Source organism: Homarus americanus, unplaced genomic scaffold, assembly GCF_018991925.1.
Source record: "Homarus americanus isolate GMGI-L3 unplaced genomic scaffold, GMGI_Hamer_2.0 scaffold23598, whole genome shotgun sequence".
Taxonomy (NCBI): Eukaryota; Metazoa; Arthropoda; class Malacostraca; order Decapoda; family Nephropidae; genus Homarus; species Homarus americanus.
In genome coordinates, this window is record NW_024731054.1 from 2548813 (window position 1) to 2568715 (window position 19903).

The 19903-nt window shown below is 46.2% G+C and overlaps 2 protein-coding genes across 2 annotated transcripts in view; both read left to right on the forward strand.

The window, feature by feature from the left end:
• LOC121867428 (neural-cadherin-like) overlaps nt 1-5161 on the forward strand; it is a gene marked incomplete at its 5' end in the record, with an annotated part of 5994 nt that extends 833 nt beyond the window's left edge. The window contains 2 exon segments of the mRNA XM_042367338.1: nt 4090-4255; nt 5132-5161. Coding sequence (XP_042223272.1) covers nt 4090-4255; nt 5132-5161 — 196 coding nt within the window.
• Nucleotides 5162-5739: 578 nt separating this feature from the next.
• LOC121867508 (neural-cadherin-like) lies at nt 5740-16710 on the forward strand (the record flags this gene model as incomplete). Its single annotated transcript, XM_042367475.1, is given in 12 exon segments — nt 5740-5797; nt 6041-6205; nt 6959-7098; nt 7215-7566; nt 7765-8013; nt 9224-9571; nt 9960-10289; nt 10891-11081; nt 11267-11499; nt 13111-13347; nt 15318-15491; nt 15645-16710. Coding segments are annotated over 12 exon segments (2826 nt in total). The 3' UTR covers nt 16004-16710.
• Nucleotides 16711-19903: the final 3193 nt, after the last annotated feature.

Consider the following 19903-nt stretch of genomic DNA (forward strand, 5'->3'; position numbering starts at 1 on the left):
ATGTGGTCAGGAAAGGAAGGGATGTGGTCAGGGAAGGGATGTGGTCAGGGAAGGGATGTGGTCAGGGAAGGGATGTGGTCAGGGAAGGAAGGTATGTGGTCAGGAAAGGAAGGGATGTGGTCAGGGAAGGGATGTAGTCAGGGAAGGAAGGTATGTGGTCAGGGAGGGAAGGTATGTGGTCAGGGAAGGAAGGGATGTGGTCAGGAAAGGAAGGTATGTGGAGCATTTAATTAACCTGTTGCTTCTTCTCACCTCTCTCTACCTGTGTGTGTGTGTGTGTGTGTGTGTGTGTGTGTGTGTGTGTGTGCTACAATAGGAAGAACAAGAAGAACACAAGAAGAAAATTAAAGTTTACTCACGAACACCGGATAAAAGTTCATTAATCGACTCCCTCGTAATAAAGACACCCCCTCCCCCATAACCCCCTTAATGTGACCCACCTCTCTTACATCTCATCAAGCTTCAATAATAATAATAAAAAAAAAATTATCAGCATCTAACTTTTCATAAAACTAGAATTAATTTTAAAGTCCTTCCTTCCCTAAAAAAAATGCTGTAATGGGTTCTATCTCTCGCTGGGAATTATTTACATTATGTGATATTAAATTCTGAGCTGTAATTCTGAACTGGAGATATGATGATGACGTGATGATGGCGTCTATATGAGTTATACTTTAATACAGGTGTGTGACTGTGTGTGTGAACAGATGAGTTATACAGAGTGTTAATATAATAAGCCTGGACGCTGTTGTGGTGGTGTAGCCGTTTACTGTGTTTGAAATGTCATACATAATTTGGTGGATTAGTGAAAGGATATTGGCCTCAGTCTATCATCATTTGAAGTGGTTATTATAAAGAGCAAGTACACACACACACACACACACACACAAGCACGTTCTCACAACCACATAAATACATATTTACTAGTACACGTCTCTACTCACCAGCTTAAATATACACACAAATGCACGCACACAGCCACACACACATAGAGAAAGGCGGACACTTACAGCCACACAACCACACGCCACCACAAGCTCAGTATACTGACAGAAAACACACACACACACACACACACACACACACACACACACAAAACACACACACACACAGACACACACACACACACACACACACACACCACACACACCATCGCCAGCCAATCACATCAAAATACACAGCTGTGGTGGTGACCAGAATAATTCTTCAGACAGTGTATCAGGTCAGAAGCCTCTGCACCCCAGAACTCTTTCTGGGTCCTGAGGGGCCTACGTGAGAGACAGAGACAGACAGACAGACAGACAGACAGAGATAGTAAGAGAGGAGGGACGAGAGAAATAGAGGGTAAGATAGACAGGAAAAGGTAAATGACAGAAAATGTTACAAAGACAGAAACACATATAGACAGATCCAGAGACAGACAGACAGACAGATCCAGAGATAGACAGGCAGGCAGACAGACAGACACAACCCACCCTGGCTCGACCAAGACACAACCCAACATTCCTCAGCATCGACCACCTGGTACAGAGGACAACACTAGACCATTGTTGTCTTGGTGGTGAGGTTAGGTTAGGTTAGGTTAGGTATCTCATCTGTTAATCTCTTCCACCCCTCTCACAACCACTCCACTCACTCCCTCCCTCTCACTACCATCCTCCCTCCTTTCCTCTATCTCTTCCACCCCTCTCACTACCATCCCCTTTTTCTCCCTCTCACCACCATCCCCCCTCCTTTCCTCTATCTTCCAATTCTCACAACCACTCCACTCACTCTCCTCTCACTACCATCCCCTTTTTCCTCTCACCACCGCCATCCATTCTCTCATCACCCCACACTCAATTCCTCCTCTCATTTCTACTCCTGAACACTGATGGAAATACTTACTTTTGAGGATGTTTTTATGTTAGTAAGTTTGTGTAGAGGAAATCTTAAGGTGTGTGTGTAAGACTGTGTTAAAGATCTGATATATTGTGCCTTAGTAATTACTGCAAGGAGAAGGAGAAGAACAAGAAGAATAACAACAACAAGAGAGAAAAGATGAAGGAAGGAAGGAAGGAAGGAAGGAAGGAAAACAAGAGGCAGGTGGTAAACAAGGAAGACAATAAACCATAAAGCGAGAGTCGTCCATCTATACTACTGAGGGTCGTACTCTGCTCGAGGTCGTATACTCAACACCAGCTGTGAATAATATATACTGTTGCTCTGATGCATTTATTACCAGCTGTGGGCCGACCTGCACCACCTGCCGACCAACACCACCTGCCGACCAACACCACCTGCCGACCTGCACCACCTGCCGACCAACACCACCTGCCGACCTGACTTTACCTATACCTGACGAAGCACAAACAGGTCGTCGGTTTGGTCGTCATTGTCGTCAAATTCATCGTCAACATCATCGCTAACATTGCAACCAATTACAACAGAGTTTATCATATTACGTCACGGTACCGGGTAACCAATCATAACAGAATATGATATACTGCGTCACTATGCCAGACAACCAATCACGACGGAGTGAGATCATATTGCGTCACTATATCAAACAACCAATCACAGTCAAAACAGACTCCATACCCTCACTGCATGACCAATCAATCACCCCCAGACTAAACCTTATTAAGTCATCATATCAGACAACCAATTACGAACCAAATACATCACACAGCACAGAGTCAACCAACCAATCACGATGAAGGATCTGCATATTCTTACATATATCCACCTGACTTGAGAGGTTAAGTTGACTTTTGTGTTTCAGATAGACATCAAATACCACGAGAATTACTTAGTCCTCGTGAGAAAACATAATAAGCCGCTAAGATCACGCGAACCGAGACAATTTAAGATTTATATGACGACAAAACTCCCAAACAATTAACCTGGAATTCTTATTTACAATCACACACTGAGTTAAACTGATTGGGTATTTTCTGCGACTCGTCTAATCTGTGAATCACTAGAAATACACCCAATTGCTCTCTCTAAGTAAGGTGTAACTCAATGGCTCACATAAGGTGCAACTCAAGGGCTCACATAAGGTGCAACTCAATGGCTCACATAAGGTGCAACTCAATGGCTCACATAAGGTGCAACTCAAGGGCTCACATAAGGTGCAACCTGGGGCTCACATAAGGTGCAACTCAATGGCTCACATAAGGTGCAACTCAATGGCTCACATAAGGTGCAACTCAATGGCTCACATAAGGTGCAACTCAAGGGCTCACATAAGTGCAACTCAAGGGCTCACATAAGGTGCAACTCAAGGGCTCACATTAATATGACAGCATCAGTGACCTTTGTAGTAAATATCAGGGAGGTATAATGCGTCCTACAGGTAAATGCGTCACACAGGTAAATGCGTTCCCCAGGTAAATGCGTCACACAGGTAATTGCGTCCCACAGGTAAGAGAGAAACGAGCGGTAGTGAATGTTATCACAGGTTGAGCAGAAATTAAACTTATAATTACCAAACTTTACCTGGATTAAGTTAGGCGCTACTGAGGTAGGTTAAATCAACTTATTGTTTATCATTGTTTAAATACCTCGACCGTCTATGTATATTGTCTACATATATATACACTGACTGTATACATTAAAACAAACTATGGCAGACAGACACACACACACACTAAGACAAAATGACACATACAGACAAAGACTAAAACTGACAAAACAACAGACAGCAAGGTGGCGACGCAGTATTGACGACAGGAATAGTTGGTGTAAAAAACACGTCTGGGAGGTAAGAAGTGTGCTTAGTAATTAACTCGGTAGTAAACTTTAAGTTGTCTTATGAGTACTGGGGCTCAAGAGATCATAGTGTGTGTGTGTGTGTGTGTGTGTGTGTGTGTGTGTGTGTGTGTGAAGAAGACGTTCATAATACGTATGTGTAAAAAAAAACTGTCATGCCATTAATAGGTACAAAAATTCAGGTGAATTTTTGTACCTGTTATGACACACACACACACACACACACACACACACACACACACACACACACACACACACACACACACACACACACACACACACACACACACACACACACACACACCTAACCCCCAACTTCACTTGCTTGGCCAGGTATGAGTTACACTTCAGCGTAAGTGACCGAGTGTGGCGTCAGCGAGGAGTGTCAGCCAACGTGACGGTAGCGGAGATGCTGACACAAGACGCCCTCTCCCACGCCGCCCCCATCACCCTCACGCCCACCACGCCCACAGACCTAACCAGAGGCTGGACACCCATGGTAAGGCATCAAACGACATTAGTTTACACTCATAATTTATCCTTGGTTCTTACGTCAATATTTCCCATCCCATCCCATCCCATCCCATCATCCCATCCCATCCCATCCCACCCATCCCATCCCATCCCATCCCATCCACCCATCCCATCCCATTTAAATCAAGTTAGTAATGTTAATATGGGAAAAACACAAGAAATTAAAAAAACATTGGGAGGAGAGTTTGGGTATATGAGAGGAGACAATCTTTCTCAAACTCAGCTGGCAGCGGGGCGGGCAGGGGGCAGGGCGGGCAGGGCAGGGGTTAAGACGTATACATTATACACCCATCACCAAGTCATGAAAGGGCCGGGCGGTGGTCGAGGAGTTGTATAAACTTCATTAAAATTCATTGAAAATATACAGTATGGTTTTGTTACTTTAAACCTTAACTTCATTTTGGTGCCCCCCCTCTCTCTCTCTCTCTCTCTCTCTCTCTCTCTCTCTCTCTAGTACTGAGTTGCTCTTGATATTGATGGTAATGAAAGATAATATAAGAACTATATATATCATTACGCGTTTAAGTCATACAAATAATGCTCCTTTATATATATATCCTTGATTAACGCTCCTCATGATGTCTCCACCCCGTGTTTGTTGACATAGTTGGGTCGCTTACACTCGCAAACTGATGTTAATGTTTTAATATACAACTTCTTTAATAATTCACGTCTCCAGTCATGAACATGCATACATACATACATACATACATACATACATACATACATACATACATACATACATACATACATACATACATACTGTTAAATACTACTGGAGGTCAAGTGTTAATATTCATCTATATCTCATGAATTTGGTGTCTCCTAATTATTATCACAGATCAATTATAAAAACTATGTGTTAGTATAAAGTGGACTAACACACACATCTAATAACTGATATATATTTTTACAAGTTACATATAATCTCTGTTTACTTTGTGCACTGAACTGTATGTATGTCTAGTTATTTCTTTGTCAGAGTCGTGTGTTTATTTTCACGGTAACTACCCAACGACAGCCTCTGTAAACACTTCAACAAATGACTGGGTTTTTTGGGGGGTATTTGTTCACTTTAGGTAATAACTCGTGTGGGTTCTGTATAAAAGTTGGGGATGACGATTGTAGTGATGTTTTACGCTGCTTTACACAGGTCTTGTCTCACCTAACCTAACCTGACCTAACCTAACCTAACCTAACCCACAGGGGGGAGGCGGGCTGGGACGGCTGGTGGATGGGGTACTGAAGGTGGTGGTGGTGGCCACACTGTCGAGGTGGTCAGTGTGTATGGTCACCGCGCCACCCACTACCACGCCCCCCACGCCCACACTACCAGTTTCTCCACGCCCACCATCACGCTGCACGAGGAGGAGGAGCAGAAGCTGTTGCGTGTTGCTGCTGAGCCGCTGCCGCCTCCGTCAGCCTGTGTGTGGGTCATCCAAGAGACAGAGGGAAGTTCATGGACCCCGTCAAGCTTCAGGGGCTACTGGGCCTCCACTCCCACCAGGTGAGTGTCATCTACACCTTCACCTACACCACTTACACCCAAGCCTACACCTACACCTTCACCTACACCTTCACCTACACCTTCACCTACACCTACACCTTCACCACCTACAGTAATTTTAATTTCCCTGTAAATAAAATGAAGTGTATTATACAGTTACTGGTTCATTTGAGTGTGTGTGTGTGTGTGTGTGTGTTATGTTCAACCAACACTCTCGCGCACGCACACTTGCTCTCACTACAGCTAGAGGAGTCGACCAACCTGAAGGTACTGCTGGAGTCATCAGGGGTCGTGGGGCGCCGCCTGGAGGAGATACACAGTCCTGACCTCCGCCTCGACCTCCAGAACGGTGACGACGGCGACCCCTCCTCCGCCGCCTCCCTCGCCTCCACAGCGCTCCCTCTACAGGTAAGGTGTGGGCGTGGGAGGGAAGGTGTGGGCGTGGGAGGGAAGGTGTGGGCGTGGGTGGGAAGGTGTGGGCGTGGGTGGGAAGGTGTGGGCGTGGGAGGAAAGGTGTGAGCGTGGGAGGGAAGGTGTGGGCGTGGGAGAAAGGTGTGTGGGCACGGGAGAGGTGTGGGAGTGGGACGGAAGGGGTGGGCGTGGGAGGGAAGGTGTGGGCGTGGGAGGGAAGGTGTGGGAGTGGGGAGGAAGTTGTGGGAGTGGGAGGGAAGGTGTAGGCGTGGGAGGGAAGGTGTGGGCGTGGGAGGAAGGTGTGGACGTGGGAGGGAGAAGGTGTAGACGTGGGAGGAAGGTGTGGGAGTGGGAGGGAAGGTGTGGGAGTGGGAGGGAAGGTGTGGGAGTGGGAGGTTGGGTGTGGACATGGGAGGGAAGGTGTGGGGAGTGGGGGGAAGGTGTGGGCGTGGGAAGGAAGGTGTGGGCGTGGGAGGGAAGGTGTGGGGAGTGGAAGGAAGGTGTGGACATGGGAGGGAAGGTGTGGGTTGGGGGAAGGGTAAAGGTGAGAGAGAAGGTGAGGGTGTGGAGGACCATCACACGCGCCATTACACCCACTATACCCTCGTCTTACACACTATTACGCCTACCTACACCTCTACACCTGCTGCGCCAAATAGAAGTGTCCCACGTTACTGACTTTTTCGTTAACACCTGGAGGTAATTATCGTCTCTACCTGGAGGTATTCACTGGCCTCTCGCCCTCACTAGGTTGTGGATACAAACGCCACCTCGCTGGTCACCCCACGACTCACCCGCGCCCACGCCTGTCACGCCCACGAGCCGGAGACGTGCACGCCCACCTCCTGCCTCAACGGTGGCCGGTGTGTGAGATCCTCTGATGGCAACAGGTAAGATGTCAGTCTGTTATGCATGTGTCTGTGTTTATAAATGTGTGTGTGTGTGTGTGTGTGTGTGTGTGTGTGTGTGTGTGTAGTGTTGCTAACGTACCTGTATCTCCCCACAGGTGTATATGCCCCGGGGGCTCTAAGGGCTGGCAGTGTAAGGTCCTGGCCCGCACCTTCACTGGCTCGGGGTGGGCCTGGGTCCGCCCCCTACCCCCGTGCCTCCCCACCACCATCTCCCTCCGCCTCCTCACGCGACACCCCAACGCTCTTATCCTCTACTCGGGTCCTCTCGCCCCTCAACAACGCCCCGCCGTCTCCCCTCCTATGCCCACGCCCATGCTTGCCCTGCAGTTGAAATTTGGCCGCCCACAGCTTCTATTCGAGGGCGGTCTCGTCCCCTTGAAGCTGGAGGTCAACACGACGGTACATGATGGTGACTGGCACACTCTCCACGTTCACCTCGACGCCCAGGTAAACACTCCTTACCTGTGTCGCGTATATGGTAGGATCTCTCTTTAGTTTTCTCACCTGTCTAGAGGTATAAGGGCGACCATCTTGGTTACCTGAGTGACTATAACCTAAACACATTTCTGTCTCGGTACTTTGTTAACTGGTAGTATCCTGCGGGAGGTCTTGAGACTGATACCATGTGTTGGTTTGTTTATATAGGGTGTGGCACTCATGGTAGACCTGTGTGGGCGCGGGTGGGAGAAACACCACTCCCACGATGACGCCCATTGCTTAGCGCGGGCGGCGTGGACCATCCCATGGGGGTTAGAAGGTTGGCTAGGATCTGGACCGCTACAAGTGGGTGGGTTAGCCCATACGCCGCCCACCGCCCACGACCACGAATGGGAAGAAGCACCCACAGCCCGCCCACTCCACGGCTGCATCTCACACCTCACTCTCAATGGTCAGGTGAGATCTATGGCACTACCTTGGTCTTGTTTGTATTAATTAACCAACTTATGGACAGCAGCCAACCAACCAACCAACCAACCAACCCACCAACCAACCCACCCACCAACCCACTCACCTACCAACCCACCACCCACCACCCTACCCACCTGTACCTATAATCCTTCACCCTCTCAAAAGCCTCAAGAGAATCAGACCCCACCATCAACAACATAACGTGTGTGTGTGTGTGTGTGTGTGTGTGTTCCTCATAAACCAACACAGCGCACACCTCTATTATACGCCAGGTGATGGGAGACACAAGACGCCTTCAACAACAACTAAAAGGTCAGTATCTGTGTCCGTCGAGCAAAAGTTATTCCCACATATAAAAGTCACTTGACATCCTCGTTCTAAAACCCAACTAGTGAGATGTTTCAGCCAGACTCAAGCAATCACCAAACACATTCCAACATTTCGGAGTTACAGGTATGTACAGAAACTTTTGATCGTGGTTGTGCATAAAGTTTTTACCACCAGAGGCACAAGAGTGATGTCACCTGTACAGAGGTATTCCAGCTCATGAAGTAATACATAAATCAATGACGCAATACATAAATCAATGACGCAATACATAAATCAATGACGTAATACATAAATCAATGACGCAATACATAAATCAATGACGCAATACATAAATCAATGACGCAATACATACATCAAGAGGAATCCCTAAGCCAAAAGATATGAATAATTGTTACGATGTTGACGGAAAAGTTTGTGTTTTATCGCTGTGACTTTTAGAAGAGACTTGTCCAATAATCTGTGGGTGAAACACAGCAATTTACTCCACCACGAGACAGGGACGGTTCGTGACGTATTGTGACTCCGGGACGAACAAAGATTCACCGCAGTTTTAGGTGAGACGAGTCATGATTGATCAGCCTTACACCGGACACATGATGTTTTATATATCATCAAGCGGGAACGTTCCTTAAGTTACAACTCCACACGCAAGACTGACTGTAATGTGCCTTAACGCCTGACGTGATAGACTGTGGTTACATTCTACAGACTGGGATCTGCTGTAACTCTTGGCAGGGTAGACTGTGATGTTATCTTACGGGAGAGAATGAGGTATATTATTACTTCCGACAGACAGACAGACAATGTTGTAGCAGTGGACGGGGCAGACGGTGCATCACATAACTGTCCTGCAGCGTCTTTGCAGCTGGTGGACCTGGGTGAGCCGGCCTACAGCAGGGAGAGCAGCCCGGGGTGTCTGCCGCAGGAGTCAGCTTGTCCGGGTGGCCTTGGTGGGTGCAGCGTCCGTGGAGAGTGTGTAGGCGGCCTCAGACGTCCCGAGTGTGAGTGTGAACCCGGCTGGACGGGGAGTGGGTGCAACACGCCCACAGTACCCGCTGCTCTGGGTAAGGCGTCGTACATGAAGGTGGCGCTGTCGTTCACGCCAGCTCCCAGGGTGTTGAGAGTACAGGTGAGGCTAAGGACAAGAGGGGCACGACACGGTCTCTTGTTACACCTGGCGGCTCATCACCACTCGGCTGCCTTCACTCTACACGTGAGTCTCTCTCTCTCTCTCTCTCTCTCTCTCTTTCTCTCTCTCTTTTTGTTTCATCATGATAATAAAGTGAGAATAATTTTCCATCCTCATATTTTGCCCAAATTTCTCACCCATCTTAACCATCTTGACTTATGCCTCCCACCCACCCGCCACCCACACCCCACCTGCTTCCCACCCACCCACACACCCACACCTCCCACCCACCACCCACCTACCTCCCACCCACCCACACCCACCTACCTCCCACCACCCCACCCCTACCTCCCACCCACCCCACCCCCTACCTCCCACCACCCGCCACCCACCCCACACCCACCTACCTCCCACCCACCCACACCCCACCTACCAACCACCCATAACACCACGGCTCATTCCCCACCCACAGCTACGATCAAGCGTGGCCTGTGCCTCGCTGACGGGGTCGGAATGGGCGGCGCGGGTGGCGTGTGTAGAGGGGCGGCCACTAGGCGACGGGTCCTGGCACACTGTCAGGGCGGAACGACATGGAGACAACTTGGTCGTTTCTGTGGATGATGGTGACGGCTGGAGACGAAACGAATCCTTGGCGTCCTTCCTGGTGGTGCGGGAGAGGCGTGGGCATGGGAGAGAGGCACCCACGCCCCTCAACGTGGACAAACACGACGGCGTCACAGTAGGCGGACTGCCGGAGTTCGTCGGTGTCAGACTGGTGGGGGTGCGGGATGACCTGACTGATGTGTGGGTAGTGTGTGTGTGTGTGTGTGTGTGTGTGTGTGTGTGTGTGTGTGTGTGTGTGTGTGTGTGTGTGTGTGAGAGTGTGTGTGTGTGTGTGTGTGTGTGTTTTACCAATATATTCTTTATGTTCAAGTTAACATTATTATAACGTCATAAAATATTTTCTTTAGCGCTAAAATATCTCACTACTTGAAAGATTAACCTCCTCCTCCTCCTCCTTCCTCTCCTCCTCCTCTTCTTCTCTTCCTCCTCCTCAACTTTAATACATTATTCACTCTGGTAAATTTTCCTTAACTCAGGAGATATTTTAACTCGTCCACAACCCTGATAGAAGAGCAGCCTTAAGTGTGGTGTTGTTGAGTAATGTTAACACTTAAGTGGCTGGGTTAAGTGCGTTTACATACACTTAAGTGTCTGAGTTAAGCGTGTTTACATTGTACAGTTAAGTGGCTGTGTTAAGTATGTTTACATATTATATTAAGTATCTATATTACTATACCAGCTGCTCTAATATAGCATCTGCCTCCTTAGTAATGACAGCTGGTTCACTAATGGCAGCTGGTTCACTAATGACAGCATCCTCACCATCTGTCTTCTCGATAGCGTGTGTGGATGACCTGCGGGTTTCGGGTCGCCATCTGCCGCTGCCACCTGCCATCAACGGCACCAGCTGGGGCCAGGTAACCACCTTACAGCACCTGGAGCGAGGCTGTGACGCCCCTGATGCCTGCGTCAACATCACCTGTACCCCACCCCTCTCCTGCAACACCACCTGGGGCCAACCCACCTGTAGGTCAGTGTCAAAGGTCACGTAGGGTTAAGCCACCTGTAGGTCAGTGTCAAGTGTCATAATAAGGGGTCACATTAGGTCACTTGGATACTTTGTCATGAATCATACTAACCCTGAGGTCATAGGAGAATAAGGTCATGTCAGGTCAGTTCATCAGGTCACCGTTCCCCTTCCCTGTGTCCCGGCAGCTGTGGACCGGGCCGCCAGCTGGTGGACCGCAACTGTGAGGATGTGGACGAGTGTGTGTGGCGCCCTTGTCTCCATGGCGGCACCTGTCACAACCTGCGGCCAGGGTATATGTGTATGTGTGGCCCGGGCCATACAGGCGACCACTGCCAATGGGCCACACTCACCAACACCACCAACTCTCTCACAGCGCCCGTGGCCATCGCTGCTCTCACCGTCTCTCTCCTCGTCCTTTGTAAGTGTTTAAGTCTCGTTAAGTTCTCGTTAAGTACTCGTTAAGTATCGCTAAGTACTCGTTAAGTAACCCTAGTAAGTATAATAATGATGATAATAAGTACCGGTAAAATAATAGTTAGAAGTATGATAGTGTTAACAAGTTTCATTTATCTCTATCTCTCTCTCTCTCTCTCTCTCTCTCTCTCTCTCTCTCTCTCTCTCTCCCTCCCTAGAGACTCCAGCTGACTCTCCCGGCTCGTGTCCACAGTCCCCCTCACACAAAGATATCCTCCTCCCCCGCCCCCTCCTCCTGTAAACACTACTAAAGAGTCACGTGAAGATTAGACACCCTCCCCCAATTTATTTCACCTGAAAATTAAAACACCCTAACGCTACTTGGATGGGATTAAGTTAGGTTCAGTTCGATTTTGGTTAGGTTAGGTTAACGTTATGGGTGCTTAATCTTCATGTGATCCCTTACAAAATTCATTGAAACCAGATATGAAAAAAACCCTAACCAAACAAGCAGTTAATATCAGCCCACATCTCTATCAATGGGCATTAATCAGCGTAACCAAAGGCCCCGCTGGACAGGTTAATCAATAATCAATCAGCAGTGTGTGTTGAATTTACTGGTTAGCACGTACACCTGACCTGACCTGACCCTGGCCACCCTCTTCCTTCCTGCTCCCCTCCGCTCCTCCCCCCTTCCCTAACTCCCTTCCTCCCTGCTCCCCTACCTTCCCCTTCCTGCTCCCCTCCTCCTCCCCTTCTTTCCTGCTTCCCTTCCCTCACTCTCCTCCCCCCCCTTCCTTTACCCCTCCCCTTCCTCTCCGTGCCTTCCTTCCCCTACCCACACTCTCTCCCTCCCCTCCTCCCAACATTTACCGGTCCACACGGCATCAATTAACCAACCTTTTCTCTCCTGTAAATGTCTGGCTCACTGAAAAAAAAAGTTAAAAAAAGTAGGGAGGGGGTGTGCTAGGGAGGGGGTGTGCTGGAGTGGGGGTGGGCTGGAGTGGGGGTGTGGAGGCAGGAGGCAGGAGGGTGGGGGGGATTGGGAAGGGGGGGAGGGGGTTCCTTCATTCACTAGACCATCAACGAATGGCCAGTCACTGTTGGTGCATCTAGTCAGTTTCCAGTCCATCATTATCAAGCTCATTACCGACCAGCTGACATCACTAGCCGTCAGCCTGATGATAGACAGAGTGACAGAAGGACATACAGTAGTTAGATATTCTGATTAAGTTATACCTTCCTGGATAGTGTTATATAAAAATTGAGAACAAAAAAAATAACCAACCAATCAGCTGTGCGGACGCTGTAGATGTAAACAGAACAGAACAAAAACCACCGAACGTTCGTGTTAATACCAGCAACATGGACCACATTGTATACTCAGGTTTGGTCCGTGTTATAGTTTTAACATCGGGGGAACGTATAGGTCCGGCTGTGACGAGAGACACAGCAGAACTCACCCTCATGCTGTTCCCTTCACCTTAACAGCAAACAATAACAACAGCAGGGCCAACTATGATAAAGAAACAGCAAAAAAAATCACCACGTTCTGTTCCTCCCATTAACAGAGAAACAGCCAAAACTAACCCCCTGTTCTTCCTCCCGTTAACAGTAGTGGTGGGTCTCGTCGTGTCCATACGTCTACACCGCCACAGGACCAACTTAGGACTGAGAGAACGACCTGCTGACGACGACACAGGCAAGAACACGGTGGTGGAGGTACAGGGTGATGAAGGAGGAGGAGGAGGGAAGGGAGAGAAGAAAATAGGAGAGGACGATACACACGAATCATTTCTTGAATGTTTAAAGTTCAAATTACCCACATCACAGCCTGCCTTAAAGAAGAAAGGTGGGTGTATAGAGCTGTGTGTGTGTGTGTGTGTGTGTGTGTGTGTGTGCGTGTGTGTGTGTGTGTTATCTGCAACTGTGTCTATGTAGATATTGTTGTATTAGTGTGTACGTGTAACTGTGAACGTTAGTGGCCATGTAGGTGTGTGTGTGTATGTATGTGTGTGTGTATATATATGCAGCTGTACACGTGTTTTATGGACACTTGTAAACTGTGTGATCTTTTTAATACCACTTAAGCCACCAGCGAGCGTTTGTGTAAAATATTATGGTGGTGGTGTAGCCTTCCCCCTCCCTCCCCCTCCCCCTTCTCTCGCCTTTAACACCACAATTTCTCTCTTTCGCCTAAAAATTAACATAAACAAACAAACAACATCACATAACATCGACAACAAAAACACAGGAAAAAACAACAACATCCAGACAGGAAAGGAACAATCAGAATATTCTCATTACGAGTCATGAGATGAGGCTCTCTCTCTCTCTCTCTCTCTCTCTCTCTCTCTCTCTCTCTCTCTCTCTCATATCCGACATCAGTTTCGAATTCCGGGTAACGAGATATTCTGATTGTCCTTAAAAACCCCATCAGTAAGACGCCAATCACCCCCCCCTCCTCACCTCACCTCCGTCTCTGAGTACGGTATGTTAGTTCATTGAGGATTAAGGTATTTTTGATAACTTTTGAGTACATGGACTTGGCCTTTTGAGTACACACATACACACACACAATGACGTTCTAACAAATATTCTAATATAAATTTCTTGCACTAAAACACTATGTCAGCTGCACTTAATACAATACTACATCAGCTGCACTCAACAAACACTACATCGGCTGCACTCAACAAACCCTACATCATCTGCAATTAACAAACACTACATCAGCTGCACTCAACAAACACTATGTCAGCTGCACACAACACAACACTAAATCAGCTGCACTCAACAAACCCTACATCATCTGCAATCAACAAACACTACATCAGCTGCACTCAACAAACACTACATCAGCTGCACTCAACAAACACTATGTCAGCTGCACACAACACAACACTACATCAGCTGCACACAACACTAGGTCAGCTGGTACACAACACAACACTACATCAGCTGCAACACAACACAACACTACATCAGCTGCACCAACAAACACTACATCAGCTGCACTCCAACAAACACTACATCAGCTGCACTCAACAAACACTGTCAGCTGCACTCAACAAACACTATGTCACGTAATACAACACAACACTACATCGAAGCTGCACACGCAACACAACACTACATCAGCTGCACTCAACAAACACTATGTCAGCTGCACACAACACAACACTACATCAGCTGCACACAACACAAAACTACATCAGCTGCACACAACACTAGGTCAGCTGCACACAACACATCAGCCTGAGTGCATCATTACTCCCAGTTATTTATTCAACAACTCGCATGGTCTTCCTGGTACCGCTTCTTAACACCAAAACATTTCTCTCTCTTGACCTTCCTTCCTCCTAAAGTCTATTTTCACCTTTATATTAATACCTTAATTATTGGGGGTCACCTTAATTATTGGGGGTCACCTTTAATTATTGGGGTCACCTTTATTGGGGGTCACCTTTTAATTATTGGGGGTCACCTAATTATTAAATACCTTTATTGGGGGTCACCCACTATTGGGGGTCACTCACTATTAGGGGTCACCTTTTATTGGGGGTCACCTTAATTATTGGGGGTCACCTTTTAATTATTGGGGGTCACCCCACTATTGGGGTCACTTTAATTATTGGGGGTCACCCTTAATTATTGGGGGTCACCTTAATTATTGGGGTCACTCTAATTATCGGGGTCACTCTGAAGATTAGACACCTCAGCTTATTTCACCTGATGATTAACCAATAATCCCAAAGCTACCTGGGGCGATAGGGTTAAGGTAAGACGTAGTTAATAAAGTCTTATTAACATCACCTGCAGGAGAAAAGAGCCCCGGCAGCAACCAAGGGTCTCCGGTACCTGGGGGGAGTGACCCTACTGCCGGAGGAGAAGCTAGGGGAGCACCTGACCCTCTCCTGCCCCGGGATGACCTCAGAGCCTACGCCTACGAGGGTGACGGATCTTCCTCCGGTTCCTTCACCTCTACCATATCAGGTCACTGTCTGTCTGTCTGTCTGTCTGTCTGTCTGTGTACCTTATATATCTGGCGCCGTGTATACATTCGCGTCTTGTCTTAGTCATAAACAAACGTGTGTGTGTGTGTGTGTGTGTGTGTGTGTACTCATCTTCTCCCTCACTCTCCGACAGCAGACCTGAAGGTGGATATGGCTGAGGAAGACTCCACCATCGTCCCTCTGGTGCCGGAGTTCCTGGAGGTAATGGACCTCCTGAGGAACCTACCGGAGGCGGCCAACAAGACCACCTTCGGCCGCACCAAGAGCACCAGCAACCTGAAGAAGGGCTCCGGGTCACCTAGCTGTACCAAGGAGCCACTAGCGACGGCCTCTAGTATAGTTATGGTGAAGGGCGGAGGCTCCAGTAAGCAGCCCTCCACCGTCAGAACTAGAATATCTCACCTCTCCCCCAGCAGGTACAAGAGTGAAGGAACCTCTAAAACAGACGTCGTGTTAGGCAAGAGTGAAGGGGAGGTCTCCACTGTTTGCTGACACCCAGAGTAAACAAAGGAGAGTGTCATCAACCTGTTGTACTGTATCTCACAACCTTTTACCAGTAAGATAATCAATAAGCGCCACTCAAACACAGCGTCTGGCGTTTCCTGTCTATCATGGAAAACTACGCCAGGCGAATACACACACCCACACCTCCCTCACGTACTCTATCATCGTGACGAATACAAATATACACAAAGTCTCCCGGAACAGCTGGACACTGACCAATAATACACAGGAGTAAATTAATGTGTATCTTTAGTCTAACTTAACTCAGTCATTCACAAATATAAGAAAAATCAGACTAAACATCACCATCGAGTAACAATAATGTGTTTGTCTATAACCCTCAACACCACCACAACAACACCACCACAACACCACCACAACACCACCACAACAACACCACAACAACACCACAATAACCCTGACACAACATCGCCCCACGTTCACCGAAGACTGGCATCATCATAACAACAATAACAGCACAAGTTAATGTTGTTCTTGTTGCGATGTTACCTGACCCGGTGTAGGGAGGCCGGCCAGTGTGTTGTTACCTGGCCCGATGTAACGTGGCACCAACAGCTCACAGAATATATGTAACCAGAGTAACAGGCAACATGTGACCGCTCGACATACATACATACATACATACATACATACATACATACATACATACATACATACATACTGGTAATTTTAGATATTTTATACGTTTATAGAATATCTATAATAAATAGTATGAAACTGTTAACGTGTTTTATTCCTCACCTCTACCACCAACTCCCTTAACGTACACAGTGAAACCCTCTACATAACGGACTTCTCTCTCACATCTAACGGACCCTTGATATAACGGACTTTCACCTACATACAGTCCGTTAAACAGAGGATTCACTGTATACAAAAGAATCACATCACATCGAAAGATAAAGAAAATAACAAAAATAATCCTCATTGCTTTATAGGATACCATAAAAAATCCTGAAGAAATAAGGTTAAAAAAATATCTCACTATAAAAAGGTGTAAAAAATATGATTCCAGAACTACTTCTGTTTACTGCTGTGACCGTGTGTGTGTGTGTGTGTGTGTGTGTGTGTGTGTGTGGTGATGCAAACCTCGTGACCTCAACACACCCGGAAAAATAACACCCAATATACAAATATCTCACGAGGACATAAATATAAAGTAAATGGTGTAATATTCTCAGTAGACTAGAGAGGCGGTGTTATGGCGCGCTACACAAGAGGTGGTGGCGGGGGAAGGAGGAGGGGTTATGGCGCGCTCACAAGAGGTGGTGGCGGGGAAGGAGAGGGTTATGGCGCGTTACACAAGAGGTGGTGGCAGGAGGAGGGTATGGCGCGCTACACAAGAGGTGGTGGCGGGGAAGGAGGAGGGTTATGGCGCGCTACACTCACCCACCCACAAGCCAGGAGAACGCCACAACAAAATATTCGAGCATAATTTTGATGAGGCGTGGAATTCAAATACCCTCCGGACCAGACCAACCCTGTGTATGTACATTACCAGGAGGCCCTCGCTCATGGCAGGGCCTCGTTCAACCTGTAATTACAACCTTAACAAACTATATTACCCAAATTAGGATACTCTTAATGACCTTTGAAAACTGTCCCTAATTATGACCAAAAACAAAATACTTAATGACCCCTAATTATAACATACTGTGATTATTTTCTTTATAATAACAACATACCAAAAAAAAATAACAATGAAATTTGTTTAACCTTACGTTCGGTCTTGGGTGAAATAAGTAATTAAAAATAAACAACAACTGTAAACACTTAACTCACTGTTGTATTTAATTATATATAAAAACATAACGATGAAGTAAACATTAAGTAGGTGAATATAAACACCCTTGAGCTCCGCCATCAGGTAAAATAATATTAATTAATTCCAAAATTTACTACACGAGAGATGGTGTGTCAAGGTTAACTAGTTGTGTGGAGTGAGGAGGTCATGACTGCACTGAATAATGGTAAACACAACAAAAGATAATAACAATACTAAAATAACACCAATAATAATAACAACAACAATACTACTACTAATAACAATAACAACAACAATACTACTGCTAATAACAATAACAACATGAAAACACAAGACGAGAATACCAACATCATCTCACAAGACCTTAATAATAGCCCACTCCAAAAGAAACAGAGAGAGAGAGACACACACAAATGACTCAATTTTAATCAAGTCACTTAAGTTGAATGTCACAGGTCATTGTGTGAGAGAAGAGGACGTAAGTGGCAATTATTCTCTCATCTCCCATTCTCTTGTCTCTCAACTTCTCCCGACTGTTGTTGTCTTGACGTAGGTGTAAGAAGACGACTTGAAATAAGGAGATAAGGAAAACTCCAATAAATAAAGGAAGTAAAAGTAAATACGCAATGGAAATGTTACGAACCAGGTGTGGGACAAGGTAGCACTATAACAAGGTAACACTATAACAAGGTAACACTATAACAAGGTAACACTATAACAAGGTAACACTATAACAAGGTAGCACTATAACAAGGTAACACTATAACAAGGTAGCACTATAACAAGGTAACACTATAACAAGGTAACACTATAACAAGGTAACACTATAACAAGGTAACACTATAACAAGGTAGCACTATAACAAGGTAGCACTATAACAAGGTAACACTATAACAAGGTAACACTATAACAAGGTAACACTATAACAAGGTAACGCTATAGCAAGGCAACACTATAACAAGGTAACACTAACTCAGTAACACTATAACAAGGTAACGCTATAACAGGGTAACACTAACTCAGGTAACACTATAACAAGGTAACACTATAACAAGGTAACACTATAACAAGGTAACACTATAACAAGGTAGCACTATAACAAGGTAGCACTATAACAAGGTAACACTATAACAAGGTAACACTATAACAAGGTAACACTATAACAAGGTAACGCTATAGCAAGGCAACACTATAACAAGGTAACACTAACTCAGTAACACTATAACAAGGTAACGCTATAACAGGGTAACACTAACTCAGTAACACTAACTCAGTAACACTAACTCAGTAACACTATAACAAGGTAACGCTATAACAGGGTAACACTAACTCAGTAACACTAACTCAGTAACACTATAACAAGGTAACACTATAACAAGGTAACGCTATAACAACAAAACACTATAACAAGGAACGAATAGCAGCTACATGTAGTAAGTGACCTTTAACCTGACCTTCACAACGGCCAATGTAACTTTCCCTATAGTAATCAATAAACCTCAACATTAAAAGGTCAATAAATAATGTAAAAAAAAATGGATGGTCCACGGAGACCCCGCCCTCTGACCAATCCAGCACTGAGCAATAAAATTCTACACAAATAAGACTTAATTATTACTACACATTTATCTCCAAGTGAATGTGACGAGACTTTAGTGCTAGACTCTCCCTCTACCATCCATTTTTAATACAATATACTACAGAGAAAGATGTTGAAGGTTGAATGTGGTACACTGAGATGTTTTGGACATTAATGTTGAGAATTATCAGAGTGTTGAGGTGTGTGGTATATACAGCAGCAGCATGAAGTACTAGTATTAATTAATATGTGTTTAGGTTACGAGGTTACAATAGAGTAGTTCTAACATTACAATAATAATGAGGTAAATAAAGCCCTAGAAATTACAGAAAAACAGCTGGGGTAACGCTGAGACATAAACAAACAGAGAAAAACACAAAGACAGAGACATGCACAAGGACAAACAAACAAACAAAACACTAAACAACGACAGGTGGTTAGTGAAACAAACAATGAGAGAGCGAGAGAATCGTCCCAACACAGTATTAACACAGACGAGGGTCACTTAAGCCTTCAGTAATCC